General features: G+C 43.3%; 1 protein-coding gene across 2 annotated transcripts in view; it reads left to right on the top strand.

Moving 5' to 3' along the window:
* Positions 1 to 13,415, top strand: part of ARHGAP5 (Rho GTPase activating protein 5) — a 118,585-nt gene extending 105,170 nt beyond the window's left edge. For both annotated transcript variants that reach the window (XM_044272429.1, XM_044272430.1), the window contains 3 exons: positions 6,438 to 6,569; positions 8,461 to 8,566; positions 12,489 to 13,415. In XM_044272429.1, coding sequence (XP_044128364.1) covers positions 6,438 to 6,569; positions 8,461 to 8,566; positions 12,489 to 12,822 — 572 coding nt within the window. In that variant the 3' untranslated portion in view covers positions 12,823 to 13,415. The remainder of the gene's footprint in view (positions 1 to 6,437; positions 6,570 to 8,460; positions 8,567 to 12,488) is intronic.
* The last annotated feature ends 1,799 nt before the right edge of the window (positions 13,416 to 15,214 follow it).

Raw genomic sequence — 15,214 nt, 5'->3', positions numbered from 1 at the left:
TACTCAGGAGAAGTTGGGCAATGTGTTTTGGGGTATCTTTTTACATATACCCACCTGTAAGCATGCACTTCCTGTGCAGGAAAGCCTTCCCCTGACTGAGAATGGGGACGGTGTTCCTTAGCAGTAATAGGCCAGAGCCTGTTCTGAGGAACAGAAGTATTTGAACACCCTGTGATTTTGAAAGTTCTCCCACTTAGAAATCATGGAGGGGTTTGAAATTCCCACTCAGAGACAGCATTTAAAAAATATTCAGGAAATCACATTGTATGATTTTTACAGAATATATTTGTCTTGCACTGCTGATTCTGAACATAAGTATTTGAACACCTGAGAAAATCAGTGTAATATTTGGTACTGAAGCCTTTGTTTGCAATTAGAGGTCAAACGTTTCCTGTAGTTCTTGACCAGGTTTGCACACACTGCAACAGGGATTTTGGCCCACTCCTCCGATGTTCTATTGGATTTAGGTCTGGAGACTGGTTAGGCCACTCCAGAACCTTGATATGGTTCTTACGGAGCCACTCCTTGGTTATCCTGGATGTGTGCTTAGGGTCGTTGTCATGTTGAAAGACCCAGTCACGACCCATCTTGAATGCTCTGACTGAGGGAAGGAAATTGTCGTTCAAAATCTCACAATAAATGGCCCCATTTATCCTCTCCTTAATACAGTGCAGTCGTCCTGTCCCCTTCACAGAAAAGCACCCCCAAAGCATGATGTTACCACCCCCATGCTTCACAGTAGGGATGGTGTTCTTGGGATGCAACTCATCCTTCTTTTTCCTCCAAACATGAAGAGTGAAGTTTAGACCAAAAAATTCTACTTTGGTCTCATCTGACCACATGACTTTCTCCCATGCCTCCTCTGGATCATCCAGATGGTCATTGGCAAACTTCAGACGGGCCTGGACATGTGATAACTTGAGCAGGGGAACCTTCTGTGCAATTCATGATTTGAAACCATGATGGCGTACAGTGACCTTTAAAACTGTGGTCCCAGCTCTCTTCATGTCATTGACCAGCTCCTCTCTTGTAGTTCTGGGTTGATTCCTCACCTTTCATATCAGTGATACCCCACAAGGCGAGATCTTGCATGGAGCCCCAGTCCGAGGGAGACTGACAGTCGTCTTTAGCCTCTTCCATTTTCTAACAATTGCTCTAGGGATCGACAGATTATCGGTTTTACCGATATTAAGGATTTTGACTGTTATCGGTATCGGCATCTATTTTGCCAATATTCCAATAACTTATTGGGAACACAGATTGCGCTGCTCTGTGTTCCCTCAGCAGCACAGGGGAGAAGGAAGCAGTGTCTCCTCCCCCTGTGCTGCTGCTGCTGCTGCCGCCAATGAGGAGACAGATGAGAAGAGGAGGGGCTGTGGCAACTGCGCCACCAATGATGTTACTTACTCATTCATTCAAATTGAACAGGAGGCGGGAGCTGGCTGCAGAATCACATAGCCCGCTCCCAATCTTTGAGCTGTAGCTGCGATCCGCAGTCGTTAACCCCTCAGGTGCCGCGGATCACAGCTACCGCTCATAAAGGTCAGGAGCCGGCTATGTGATTCTGCAGCCAGCTTCCGCCTCCTGTATATGAATAAACGAGAGATGTATCTTCATTGGTGGTGCAGTGCGCCCCCCCCCAAGCCCCCCAGTATTAATCATTGGTGGCGCAGTGCGACCCCCACCCCCGTATTAAAAACATTGGTGGGGCAGTGAGCCCCCCAGCCCCACCCCCGTATTAAACACATTGGTGGCGCAGTGCGCCCCCCCCCCCCCCCCCCCAGTATTAATCAGTGTAAGCCTGGGGCTCCGATCAGTTACCATGGCAGCCAGGACGCTATTGAAGCCCTGGCTGCCGTGGTAAGCTCCATGCTGCTGTGTGCACAGAGCAGCAGGGGCAGGTGTAGGATTTTATTTATTTTTTTCAAAAATGAAAATTCACAGAATATCGGCCTGAAAGTTCACAAATTATCGGTATCGGTCCTAAAAAATCAATGTCCGTCGATCCCTAAATTGCTCCAACAGTTGATCTATTTTCACCAAGCTGCTTGGCAATTAGCCTGTAGCCCTTTCCAGCCTTGTGGAGGTCCACAATTTTGTCTCTGGTGTCTTTTGACAGCTCTTGGTCTTGCCCATGGTAGTAGTTGGCGTCTGACTGACTGTCGGGTGGACAGGTGTCTTTAAAGAGCTCAGACAAGTGCTACTAAGTAAGATTAATGAGTGGAGTAGAGGTGGACTATTTAAAGGCACAGTAACAGGTCTTTGAGAGCCAGAATTCTTGCTGTTTCTCAGGTGTTCAAATACTTTTCTTTCTTTTTTTTTTATTCTGTCTGAGTGGGAATACACCTACAATGTGAATTTCAGACCCCTCCATGATTTCTAAGTGGGAGAACTTGCAAAATCGTAGAGTGTTCAAATACTTCTGTTCCTCGCTGTAAAGCTTCTCAGCCTATTACTGGTATATTCATTCCAATGCAGGCCGGTAGATGGCAACATTGTATTGGAATATACAGATTTTGTATTTTGTAATGGACAAAATTATATTGCTTTAATATAAATGGCAATCTAATGATTGCATGTTGTGGGCCCCCATGGGGGGGACATGAACAAAAAAGAAAACAAAGTTAAAAAACTTAAATTAAACTACATTTTGTCCTGCAAAAAAATAAGCCTTCACACAGCTCCATAGACAAAACTATAAAAAAAAAAAATTATGGGATTTCAAAATATGGGATGAAGTGTTTTCTTCAAACGTCTTTGTTCAGTATTAAAACACAACAAAACAGTTCAGTTCTACTGCATACGGAATTGTATCCCCCCCCCCCACCCAATTCCACCCATTCCTACTAAACTGTATACAATTTTAAAAGGTGCCATTACAAATTATTGTCTTCAAAAACAAGTCCTAATCTGGCTATGTGAAAAAAATAAATAAAGTTATGGCGTTTTACTCCATGCCTTCCTGGAGTAAAAAAGTGAAAATGGAAAATTGTTATGTCCTCCAAATGGTACTGGTTTCCCCAATAATACATATACTTAAGCTCTAATATTGCAATCACTTACATATATCATTACAATCACGCAGTCTCATTCTATTCCAACGCCTCCTACTTTATTTTTGGGTCAATGAGTCCATATTTCTCCAGAAAACCCTTTAATGGGTTTCTACCACACCTATTTAGCTGTCTGACACTAGCGATCTGCTAGTCTCTTCTGTGCCTAACCATGTTCATGTATTACCTTTGTCTAGAGCGATTAAGCTTAAAAACTTAGTTTTTATTGATATGCAAATGAGCCTCTAGGTGCTATGGGGCGTCTTTTCAGCATCTAGAGGCTCGGTCTACTCACTATTTCTGCCGCCACACGCGATCCAGCCCGCCCCTCTCCTCTAGATTGACAGCCTATTTCTCCCCATCTCGGCCGCGCTGTGTGCTTCTGTATTCGGCGCAGGGCGGTTGACTGTCGGACAGCTCCCTGTGCCGTAATCTGCGCAGGCGCAGTGAAGATGCCGGCACAGGGAGCGGTACGACAGTCACTGCGCCTGCACCGAATACAGAAGCACACGGCGCAGGCGCGAGAATTCGGCAGAGATGGGGAGAAGTAGGTTGTCAATCTAGAGTGGAGGGACGCGCTGGGCGGCAGAAATAGTGAGTAGACTGAGCCTCTAGATGCTGAAAAGATGCCCCCATAGCACCTATATTGCATATCAATAAAACTACGTTTTTAAGCTTAACCGCTCCAGACAAAGGTAATACATGAACATGGTTAGCTACAGAAGAGACTAGCAGATCGCTAGTGTCAGACAGCTAAATAGGTGAAAATCTGGTGGTAGAAACCCTTTAATGGGTTTTCTGGAAAAATATGGACTCATTGACCCAAAAATAAAGTAGGAGGCGTTGGAATAGAATGAGACTGCGTGATTGTAATGATATATGTAAGTGATTGCAATATTAGAGTATATGTATTATTGGGGAAACCCGTACCATTTGGAGGAGGCTCTAGTGCTCTGTTGGGCCGCCTGTAGCCTGGATACTGAATGAGATACGGGGCGTGGAGACATACAGGTTCGGTATTGTATCCTGCCAGATAGGGTTGAGATAATCTGTTCCGGATTGCTGTATCTGAACCCAATTCTTTTAAAACCTTCATTAAAAATATCTGTTCCGTACTACTGTAAAATGTATTGCCTCCGCGGAGGTATTTCCGAAGTTTCAGCAAATATCGCGAGACTTACTGGGTCTTGATGTCATGTGTCACTGTGTTCTCATAAATTGCCTCATTAATGAAGCCAAGTTCAGCTTTGTGTTTTGATACTGTAATTTATGCGAATAAAAAAAGTGAAACAAAGTCACAAAGTAAGTCTCTCAATATTTGCTGAAGCTTCGGAAAGACCTCTGCGGAGACAATACGTTGTATAGTAAGAGTTGATATTATTAATGTAGGTTTTAAAATAATAGGGTTTGGATACAGAAATCCGAACCTGATTGGCTGAACCCTACTGCCGCACATTTCCCCACAGATATTGTAACTGGACATGTAGTTCCTGTACACTTGCGGATTGCCAAAGCTTGCATTCCAGCTGGTTCCATAAATGCTCGAATAGCGATAAATCTGGTGACTACTGGGCAGGTCAAGCAATCTGCCTGAGACATTTCCGGAAACCCTTGCTGTGTGTGGGTGAGCATTAGACCTCATGCACACGACCGATGTTGTCTTCCGTTCTGCAAAATGGGGTTCCGTTTTTGTTTCCGTGCGTCTTCCTTTATTTTTGGAGGACCACCAGACATAAAGGAAGGTAAAAAAAAAAAGTCTGACAGGTTTTCTATGCAAATGATATAATTAAAACAGACGCGGATGACAATCTTGTGTGCCTCTGCGTTTTTAAGAGGTCCCATTGGCTTGAATGCGTCCGCGGACAAGAATAGGACAGGTTATATTTTATTGACTGACTGGAACCACGGATCACGGATGGCACTATCCGCATTTTCAACAGCTCCATAGAAATGAATGGGTCCGTATCTGAAACACTAAAATCGGCGGAACGGACGCGGAGACAAACAGTGGTGTGCATGAGGCCTTATCCTGCTGAAAAATGCCAATTGAAAGCCCTGCCATGAGAGGTAACATATGGCCGCAGGAAGTATAGCAGTATAATACAGCTGTTGGTCACCCTTTCCAATTACAGCCCCCGAAGTTCAAATGCTGCTCCAGCTCCCCTACTTCGCTTCCTGGTCTGGCTTGATACGCCAAAAATGGATCACTTGGCTTTGTCATTTCCCGGGTGTGGTCTCTGGTCTGGATCATTCAGGATTACGCCAATTTTTATCCAGAGTCCGCTGTAGATCCAACTAGTATTATATGTTGGTGTCTGATGGGTTTTTTTTATATAAAAAAAAGTTGCTTCATTTTCCTCCTGCGGCTTCTGTGCTTTGCACTAGACAGCAGCGCCATAAAACCGTCCAGTAGCAGATCTGTCAGACTAGCTGTCTGAGGGCTCATTCTCAAATCCATCTCTGACCTCTGAACACATGATCCATTACCTAATCACAGATCGTTTATCAGAGGTGAAAGACGGACTGGAGACAGACATGCGAGTCTGACAGATTTGCTACTGAATGGTTTCATGACACTTCTACAGATGTAGTCGAGTTAACACTTATGCGATGTGTTATCTAAACTAAATGTGTTAAGCAAACACCTTCAATTGCTTTTCAATGGCTTTTGTTTCAAAATAACACGATGAGTTAAGAAATTTGAGATAACAGTTTGAGTGTTAACCCTGCTACATCTGTATGTAGGGCAAAGGGCAGAAGCCAAAGGATGCTTAATCCTTCCAGAAGGTCAGCTGCTCATTAAGTGGAGGTGAAGAGCTGCATTTATATACACCGATCACCTCCACAGTATGATAGCTGCTTCTATCGCTCATGCCCATACAACACTTTGCTGCTCCTGGACAGCAATGTCCAGGAACGGTGATTGAGGTGTCTGCTACATCTGTATGTAGGGCAAAGGGCAGAAGCCAAAGGATGCTTAATCCTCCCAGACAGTCAGCTGCTCATTAAGTGGAGGTGAAGAGCTGCATTTATATACAGCGATCACCTCCACAGTATGATGGCTGCTTCTATCGCTCATGCCCATACAACACTTTGCTGCTCCTGGACAGCAATGTCCAGGAACGGTGATTGAGGTGTCTGCTACATCTGTATGTAGGGCAAAGAGCAGAAGCCAAAGGATGCTTAATTTTCCATAAAAACTATTACAAATGTTTTAGCCCAAAATACAAGTAAACCAATAATACAAAATGGCTCCAAGGGTTTCTATAGATTTTGGATGGGAGTATTAAGATTAGAAAAGCAAAAAGTTTGTTATGGGATGATCACGGCTATGCCGTCCGTGAAATGCTTCTCGCTGTACTAAAAGGTTTTGTCTGATTACAGATAACAGTTTGAACTTGGCTTCTATGGAGGTAAATGTAAATGCAGTGGCTGGTGCTCTCAAAGCTTTCTTTGCTGATCTGCCAGCCCCTCTAATACCATATATCCATCACCCAGAACTTCTGCAGGCTTCTAGTAAGTATGATTCTTTCTCGTGTACCTTACACCTTGCTAGCAGGTGCCCTGATGATGATGGTGCTTTAGCACGGTTATAAGGTTATGTTACATTTTGTAATGTTTGGGGAGAAAATTTACTAGGACCAGACCTAGTGTGCTAAACCAAAACCTAGAATGTAACGTATTAAAAAATGTAGATGGCTTTCAGGAAGTTTGTCCAAAATAAAATGTTAACCTTAAAGGGGTTGTCCTGCCATATATATTGATAACCTATCATCAGGATAGGTCACAATATCTGAGCCGCGGGGTCCGGCACCCCTGCCGATCAGCTTTTTGAAGAGGAGGCAGCCCTCCACACTGCACGTCGTATCGGAAGTCCTGTATAATGACAAGTACTTGCAATTCGACTACACCACTGCTACAGAGGAGACGACCCCTAGTGGAACAAGCAGGAAGCCTTCTCCAACAGCTGATCGGCATGGGTGCTGGGAATTGCTGCAGATTTCACCCTTCACATGCTAAACTACATCAGTGTGGTGTAAAAGTGTGCCACCCATACACTTCCCTGCTTTACAAGCCCCTTAACGGCAAGACATGCAGATCCCAATCTACTGTTTTATACAAGCTTTCCTGTTTAAAGGAACACTTCCTTCAGAAAGGGGTATTTTTCGTTTTGGCAATCCTATGCCATTGAAAATGTATAAACTAAATATTTTTCTATTGTAGCAGTCAGTGCAGAGAGAAAACTCGTACAGACGGCGAACCCTTTTTCTTTTACTGTTGCTGTGAGGGGAAGATGTTATCTGCTAGGATAATAGTAGATTGTATAACCGGGACAACAGTATGACAGTTCTATTGCTTTGATAGGTGGAAATGCTCTTCTGTATTATCTACACCTATCAGTGTAATGTGTAGTACTTTGAGTCACTCTCTCCCTCCCTCTCTTTGGCCGCAGTGAATGGCGTGAGTGAAAAAAATCTGTTTGCTGTGCTAAAAGTCCAAACAAAAGCGAGAGAGCCAAGAGAAATGCATGGACTACAAAAACGTATATATTCAGCAAACTGTCCACTCCACATATAGGCTGTTAATTTCATTAAAAAAATATTTGGGATAATGACTGTGCAGCGCTGTGGTATAGGTCACTGCTATACGCAACAATAAATACATTTCTAAGATCTACTGTATAAGGAATTACTGAATAAGGGTGCATTGTATTTTGCAGTATGCAGAATGTGGATCCGCAAAAAATACGGATGACATCCGTGTTGCATCTGTGTCTTTGTTTTTATTTTTTGCAGACCCATTGTAACAATGCCCATTGATGCCTGCAAAACAGACAAGAATAGGACATGTTCTATATTTTTTGAGGGGCTTTGGAATGGAAATATGGGTGTGGACAGTACATGGATGTGCGGTCCGAATTGTTTGCAGACCTATTGAAATGATGTATCTGTATCCTAACTGCACAAAATGTGGATTGGATGCAGACCAAAAATACAGTTATGTGAATGGGGCCTTACATGGTTTAGTAACTTTCCCCAGAGGTAGATGTATATAATGTATGTATCATTTAATAAGACTCAACTACACAGGAGACACTCGGTCTAATGCCCCATTTACATGTCCGCAAGTGTGGTCCGCATCCGTTTCCTGAATTGTGCGGAATGAGTGCAGACCCTTTCATTCTCTATGGGGACGGAATGGATGCGGAGAGCACACTATGTGCTCTCCGCATTTCCGGAGCACGGCCCGATCTTCCAGTCCGCGGCTCCCGAAAAAAAATAGAACATGTCCTATTCTTGTCCGCAATTGGCAGTACTATGGGGGTGTTGGCCGGGTGTATTGCGGGTCAGCAATACACTATGGATGTGTGAATGGACCCTAAGGAAGCTGTCTTCTTACCCTGCAGAAATCCAGGACAGAATGGAGAGGCTGCATGATTTGAAGACTATTTTACGGAGTTTTCCTCCTGTCAACTATGAAGTCTTGAAATACATCATATCTCATTTGAACAGGTGAGTGTATGGATTTGCAGAAAGTAGGGAATGTATATAAGGAATAATGCTTTGTAACCGTGCAGTCCCCAGACCTTTGGAGAGTTTGATATTTCATATGCAGCGTTCGTATTCCGTACAGTATTAGGGCTCTTTCACACTTGCGTTCTTTTCTTCCAGCATAGAGTTCCGTCGTCGGGGCTCTATGCTGGAAGAATCCTGATCAGGATTATCCCCATGCATTCTGAATGGAGTGAAATCCGTTTAGGATGCATCAGGATGTCTTCAGTTCCGGACCGGAACGTTTTTTGGCCGGAGAAAATACCGCAGCATGCTGCGCTTTTTGCTCCGGCCAAAAATCCTGAACACTTGCCGCAAGGCCGGATCCGGAATGAATGCCCATTGAAAGGCATTAATCCGGATCCAGCCTTAACCTAAACGTTGTTTCGGCGCATTGCCGGATCCGACGTTTAGCTTTTTCTGAATGGTTACCATGGCTTCCGGGACGCTAAAGTCCTGGCAGCCATGGTAAAGTGTAGCGGGGGAGCAGCATACTTGCCGTCCGTGCGGCTCCCGGGGCGCTCCAGAGTGACGTCAGGGCGCCCCACGCGCATGGATAACGTGATCGCATGGCACGTCATCCAGGCGCATGGGGCGCTCTGACGTCATTCTGGAGCGCCCCGGGAGCCGCACAGACTGTAAGTATACCGCTTCCCACTACTACTATGGCAACCAGGACTTTAATAGCGTCCTGGCTGCCATAGTGACACTGAACGCATTTTGAAGACGGATCCGTCTTCAAATGCTTTCAGTTCACTTGTGTTTTTCCGGATCCGGTGTGTAATTCCGGCAAAGGGAGTACACGCCGGATCCGGACAGCGCAAGTGTGAAAGAGCCCTTAGACAGCTTCTTCAGAAATGTCAAATGCCACAATGATGCAGATTTCATCACGGAGTTGAAACATGTTTGCAAGCAGACGGAAATATGGTTTCTATGGCACACCCACTCGGTCTGAATGGTAGCTGACATTCATGACTAGTAAGGCTTGCCACGCATAGTCCCGTCAATACGATTACGCAATGTAGAAAGTTTACGCAGGCCATGTCATGATCACTCCTGGAAATTACCAAGCCCTTCTTTATAAAATGATGCAATGGTTTCCCCTGTAAATCACACAGGGACTGCCCCCCTTATTGTATGCCAGCTAGTTGAAGCATGCATATGTGTGCAACATTTATGGAGTCTACTTGCCACCTCCCACTCACTTTGTGAGACCGAGCCTGGCATCGTTCTGGGTGAAGCTGACCTAAATAGATGATCCCAGTATAACTTTATAATAAAATTAGCCTGGCATAATGAGAGCTTCTCTGTGATTTGTTGTGGTAGGGCTAGCAAGGCTGAATTCTCTGTTTTAACAGTTTTATGCTTGCAAATTAAAAGCTGGAATTTGTTCGCAGCCCTTCCATTTAGGGCTACACTCTGTTTCCTTATCTCTCCGTCCAACTCAATAAAAGTCTGAGGCGGACGCACATGCCCAGTTCCATCCTTCAGCTGCCAGCCGTCATATTTGTTAGCACCTGTGAAAGTTACAACGGGAGAGCCACAGTAGAAAGGACAGTTTTTTTTAGTTTTTTTTTTTTTTAACTCTTGAAAGGTATATCAGATGCTGTTTTGCTAACAGCGTCTCCTCTGGTGGTCCCTTTTGCTTGGATCGACCACCAGAGGACACAGGCAGCTCTGTAATAAGTAGCACCAAGCACCACACTACAACCCCCCCTGTCACTTATTAACCCCGGACACCGGCAATGTGCTTTCCGCATTTTGCAGATCCGCACGGAATCCAAATGCGTACAATTTTTTTAGACATTTATATTCCAGACTTCTTCTCACGCTTAGGCCCCTAAAATGTGACCCCATTTTGGAAAGAAGACACCCCCAAGGTATTCCGTGAGGGGCATGGCGAATTCCTAGAATATATTTTTTTTTTTTTTTTTGGGCACAGGTTAGCGGAAAAGGTTTTTTTTTTGTGTTTTTTTTTTTCTCTTACAAAATCATTTTCCGCTAACTTGTGCCCAAAAAAATAAATATTCTAGGAACTCGCCATTCCCCTCACAGAATACCTTGGGGTGTCTTCTTTCCAAAATGGGGTCACATGTGGGGTATTTATACTTCCCTGGCATTTTAGAGGCCCTAAAGGTGAGAAGTCTGTAATCCAAATGCCTAAAAATGCCCTCCTAAAAGATACTCATTGGAATTTGGGCCCCTTTGTGCATCTTGACTGCAAAAAAGTGTCACATGTGAAGTAGGGCAATGTGTTTTGGGGTGTATTTTTACATATACCCATGCTGGGTGAGAGAAATATCTCTGTAAAATGACAACTTTGTATAATGGGAAAAGTTGTCTTTTACAGAGATATTTATCTCACCCAGCATGGGTATATGTAAAAATACACCCCAAAACACATTGCCCTACTTCTTCTGAGTACGGCGATACCACATGTGACACTTTTGCAGCCTAGGTGGGCAAAGGGGCCCAAATTCTAAAGAGGCACCTTTAGGATTTCACAGGGCATTTTTTTACACATTTGGATTCCAAACTACTTCTCACGCTCTAGGTCCCCTAAAACTGTCCCAGGGCAGTATAAATACCCCATAAGTGACCCCATTTTGGAAAGAAGACACCCCAAGGTATTTTGTGAGGGGTATGGCGAGTTCATGTAAAATTTTATTTTTTGTCACAAGTTAGTGGAATATGAGACTTTGTAAAAAAAACTTCCATGAACTCACTATGCCCATTAGCGAATACCTTAGGGTGTCTACTTTCCGAAATGGGGTCATTTGTGGGGGTTTTCTACTGTCTGGGCATTGTAGAACCTCGGGAAACATGACAGGTGCTCAGAAAGTCAAAGTGCGTAAATTCACATTTTTGCACCATAGTTTGTAAACGATATAACTTTTACCCAAACCAATAAATATACACTTCACTGCATTTTTTTTAATCAAAGACATGTAGAACAATAAATTTAGAGAGAAATTTATATTGAAATGTAGTTTTAATTGAAAAAATTTACAACAAAAAGTGAAAAATTTCTTCAAAAAAATAAATAAATTCGGTCAATTTTGATTAATTTCAAAAAAAGTAAAATTGTCAGCAGCAATGAAATACCACCAAATGAAAGCTCTATTAGTGAGAAGAAAAGGAGGTAAAATTCATTTGTGTGGTAAGTTGTATGACCGAGCAATAAACGGTGAAAGTAGTGCGGTGCAGAATTCTAAAAAGTGCTCTAGTCATTAAGGGGGTTTAAGCTAGGGGAGCTGAGGTGGTTAAACAAAAAAATGACAAACCCTCTGGACTGCCAGCTTGAAATAAATGTAGCTGAGCAATGAAAGGGTGGCGACCATAAGGCCTGTTAGTGACCTTAAAAAGACTTATAGGTGATTACTAATGGGTTAATTGTAACACCACACATTTGTTCTTTCTGTGCACTGTTGGGGTTTGTTATGCAATGCCCCTTCCTCCTCAGCTATGATTGATGTACCCAGTATGAGGAGGAGGGTCTTGTGGTTTATTTTATGCCATGACTAAGTGCTTGATACGCTCAAAATGCATAGGAGTGCTGCTGGAATTTTGGACCTCATACAATAAAGCACTTGGACTGAGACAGAAACTGTTCAGTTTGTGCATTCTTCATGGCCTTCCTGTTCTCCCCCCTCCCGTCCATAGACCTGTATTGACGTGTGTAATCTGAGGCTTCTGTGAGTCTTCTGGATGAATAATAACAGTAGAACTAAGATATATTACAAAGTTTCTTTTGAGCACTTGTACTATAATTTTTTGCAAATTTGTGTGTGAAGTTAGTAACCATTTTAAAAAGGTTTAAAAAAAAAAAAAAATTGGTAATTTAGTGATGAATATTATGGCTATCTTTTTCTTTTCTTTTTAGGGTTAGTCAACACAACAAGACAAACCTGATGACTGCAGATAACCTTTCCATTTGCTTCTGGCCAACACTTATGCGCCCAGATTTTGAGAACAAGGAATTTTTCTCTACCACTAAGAACCACCAATCGGTTATAGAAAACTTTATTCAGCAGTGCCAGTTTTTCTTTTACGATGGTGAAGTTGTTGACTCTCCAAGCGTCACCAGTTCTCCTTCAGCACATCACTCCAGTCCTGGTCAGCTCGCACCACCTTTGGTCCCTCTGCAGTTACCTCCTCCTCTTCAGCCACAGCTACTACAGCCCACACTGCAAGCCGATCCCCTGGGCATCATATAACTGAGTACCGCTTGGTACTGTTTATTTAATATCTCCAGGTCCTTACTGGAAACAGTGATACAGGAAAAAGGCTAACTTCACCTGTAGTAAAATCTTAATGACAGAAGCATTTGACTACTTTTAGTTCTCATTTTTTTGTTTGTATTTTTTAAACCCTTTGGAACGTTTAGAAAGAGATGGATCTGTGGCAGGCCTGGTTTGTGAATTTCGCTGCTGCATGGAACTCCTATATAAATACTATACATGTCTTCAGGTGTCATGAAGATACTTATCAGAAGAGAAGATTAAACAGAATAAACAAAATGGTTCTTTTCTATAGAAAATCTAATTAAATTTACAGAAATAAATCATTTATGAAGCATTAGTGCTTTCACAGCCCGGCTAAAGGCTGAGATTTATTTTGGTGTCCGCATCCGTGGTGTGCAGACGTGGGCATGTGTGGGTGCGTGTGGGAGCCTGGCAGTGGGGTGGGTTGTGGATTCGTTGTTGGCGGTGCTTGGAATGGAGCTTATCTTGTAAATGAAACAAAGTAATAATTGTATGTACATATATAAATGTTTGCATATTTGAGGAATAAACATCCATCCATTGAAGCACTGTTTTATTCTACATGAAGGAGCCGCTCTGCATGTGTTCCTTAACTAGGAGGCAATTGTGACTGCAATTCCAGGTCACAAAATGATCTGGCTACAGTCTAGTTTTTTATGTTTTTTTTTAGAAATGTAAAGTTTACTTTAAAATGAAAGTCTCACATTGCTCCAGAATCCATACGTATGGTAAGTTTGTAAAGTTTTTCTCTAGTACGTTCAGCATTTCTTTTTTCAGAACTGTTAATGTCTATACATTTAAAGGGGTTATTCAACCCATATAATGACCCCTTCCAATTCCTGGGCCCCTCATGTAGGTTATACTTACCCCGCTCATTGGCACCCGCGTCGCTTCTGATCCCAACACGGCTGCCGCCACACTAGTCTCTGTAGCATTGTGGGTGATGGAGATGCAGCGCGAGTGAAAGTATAATCCATATGAGGGGCCCAGGCATTGGGGGGGGGGGGGGAAACAGGTTATTATAGGGATAACCCCTTTAACACCAAGTGGGTGTCAAATCATGAGGCTGCAGTAAGGCCTCTGTGTCAAATGATCAAATCCCAATATTTGGTGATTACATCAGCATTTTATTTTGGATTCTAATTACCTCATTTCCCAGTGAGACAAACCTCTCCCCAAATGCCTGCTTGTTGCCTGTGGTGTTTACTGTGTGACACCTACATCTTGTACATGTGTATGCACAAGAAGAGTCCACCCGGTAACGTAATGGCCTTGCACCCACTTCATGGAGTCCAGGGAATTGTAATTATATGGTGATGCCATTAAAGGGGTTGTGTCACTTTTCATGAAGAGAAAGTTAATACAAGGCACTTACTAATGTATTGTGATTACCCATATTGCCTCCTTTTGCTTGCTGGATTCATTTTTCCATCACATCACACACTGCTTGTTTCCAGGGGTTATGGGCACTGCTGCAGAACAGATGAGGTGGCTGGGATAGGATCAGCTGCATGTGTGCCTATGCGTGCTCCTATGGTCCGTGTCACTGGAGCTTTTTCCTATATTGTGCAAGCACGGCCACCGCTGCTGGATTGCAGGGTGGTCTGTAACCACTGGAGATGAGCAGTGTATAATGTGATGGAAAAATAAATCAAGCCAGCAAAGGAAGCAATATAGACAATCACAATACATTAGTAAGTGCCTGGTATTTAATTTATCTACATGATAAATGTCATTTGCTGAAGTGAGACAACCCCTCTAAGGAGGTAGGTACTGGCTGATCTGTACCTAGACACCTTCTATTACAAGGTTCGCTGTACGAAGTGTTCCCTGGCTGTCTTGTCACTCATGTTGTAAGCATATTATAATGCGCCAATTGTGAAGTACCTCTTCTGGAACCTGTCAGTCCTTTATCACGCTTCCATTAGCTAGAGGTTAGTTTACCCATCAGAAATATATTTTTTTCCTGCTCTTGTGTCCAAAAATAAGCACAGTTAGGCCCCTTTTATACGGGCTAGTATTCCGCGCGGATGCGATGCGAGAGTTGAATGCATTGCACCCGCACTGAATCCCGACCTATTCATTTCTATGGGGCTGTTCACACGAGCGGTGATTTTCACGCATCACTTGTGCATTGCGTGAAAATCGCAGCATGCTCTATATTCAGCGTTTTTCACGTAACGCAGGCCCCATAGAAATGAATGGAGTAGCGTGAAAATCGCAAGCATCTGCAAGCGGATGCGGTGTGATTTTTCACGCACGGTTGCTAGGAGACTATCGGGATGGAGAACCTATCATTATTATTTTCCCTTATAACATGGTTATAAGGGAAAATAATAGCATT

The sequence above is a fragment of the Bufo gargarizans genome, chromosome 11 (assembly GCF_014858855.1).
Source record: "Bufo gargarizans isolate SCDJY-AF-19 chromosome 11, ASM1485885v1, whole genome shotgun sequence".
Lineage (NCBI taxonomy): Eukaryota > Metazoa > Chordata > Amphibia > Anura > Bufonidae > Bufo > Bufo gargarizans.
The sequence above is the reverse complement of the archived record's forward strand: the minus strand, read 5'-3'. Positions and strand labels throughout refer to the sequence as shown.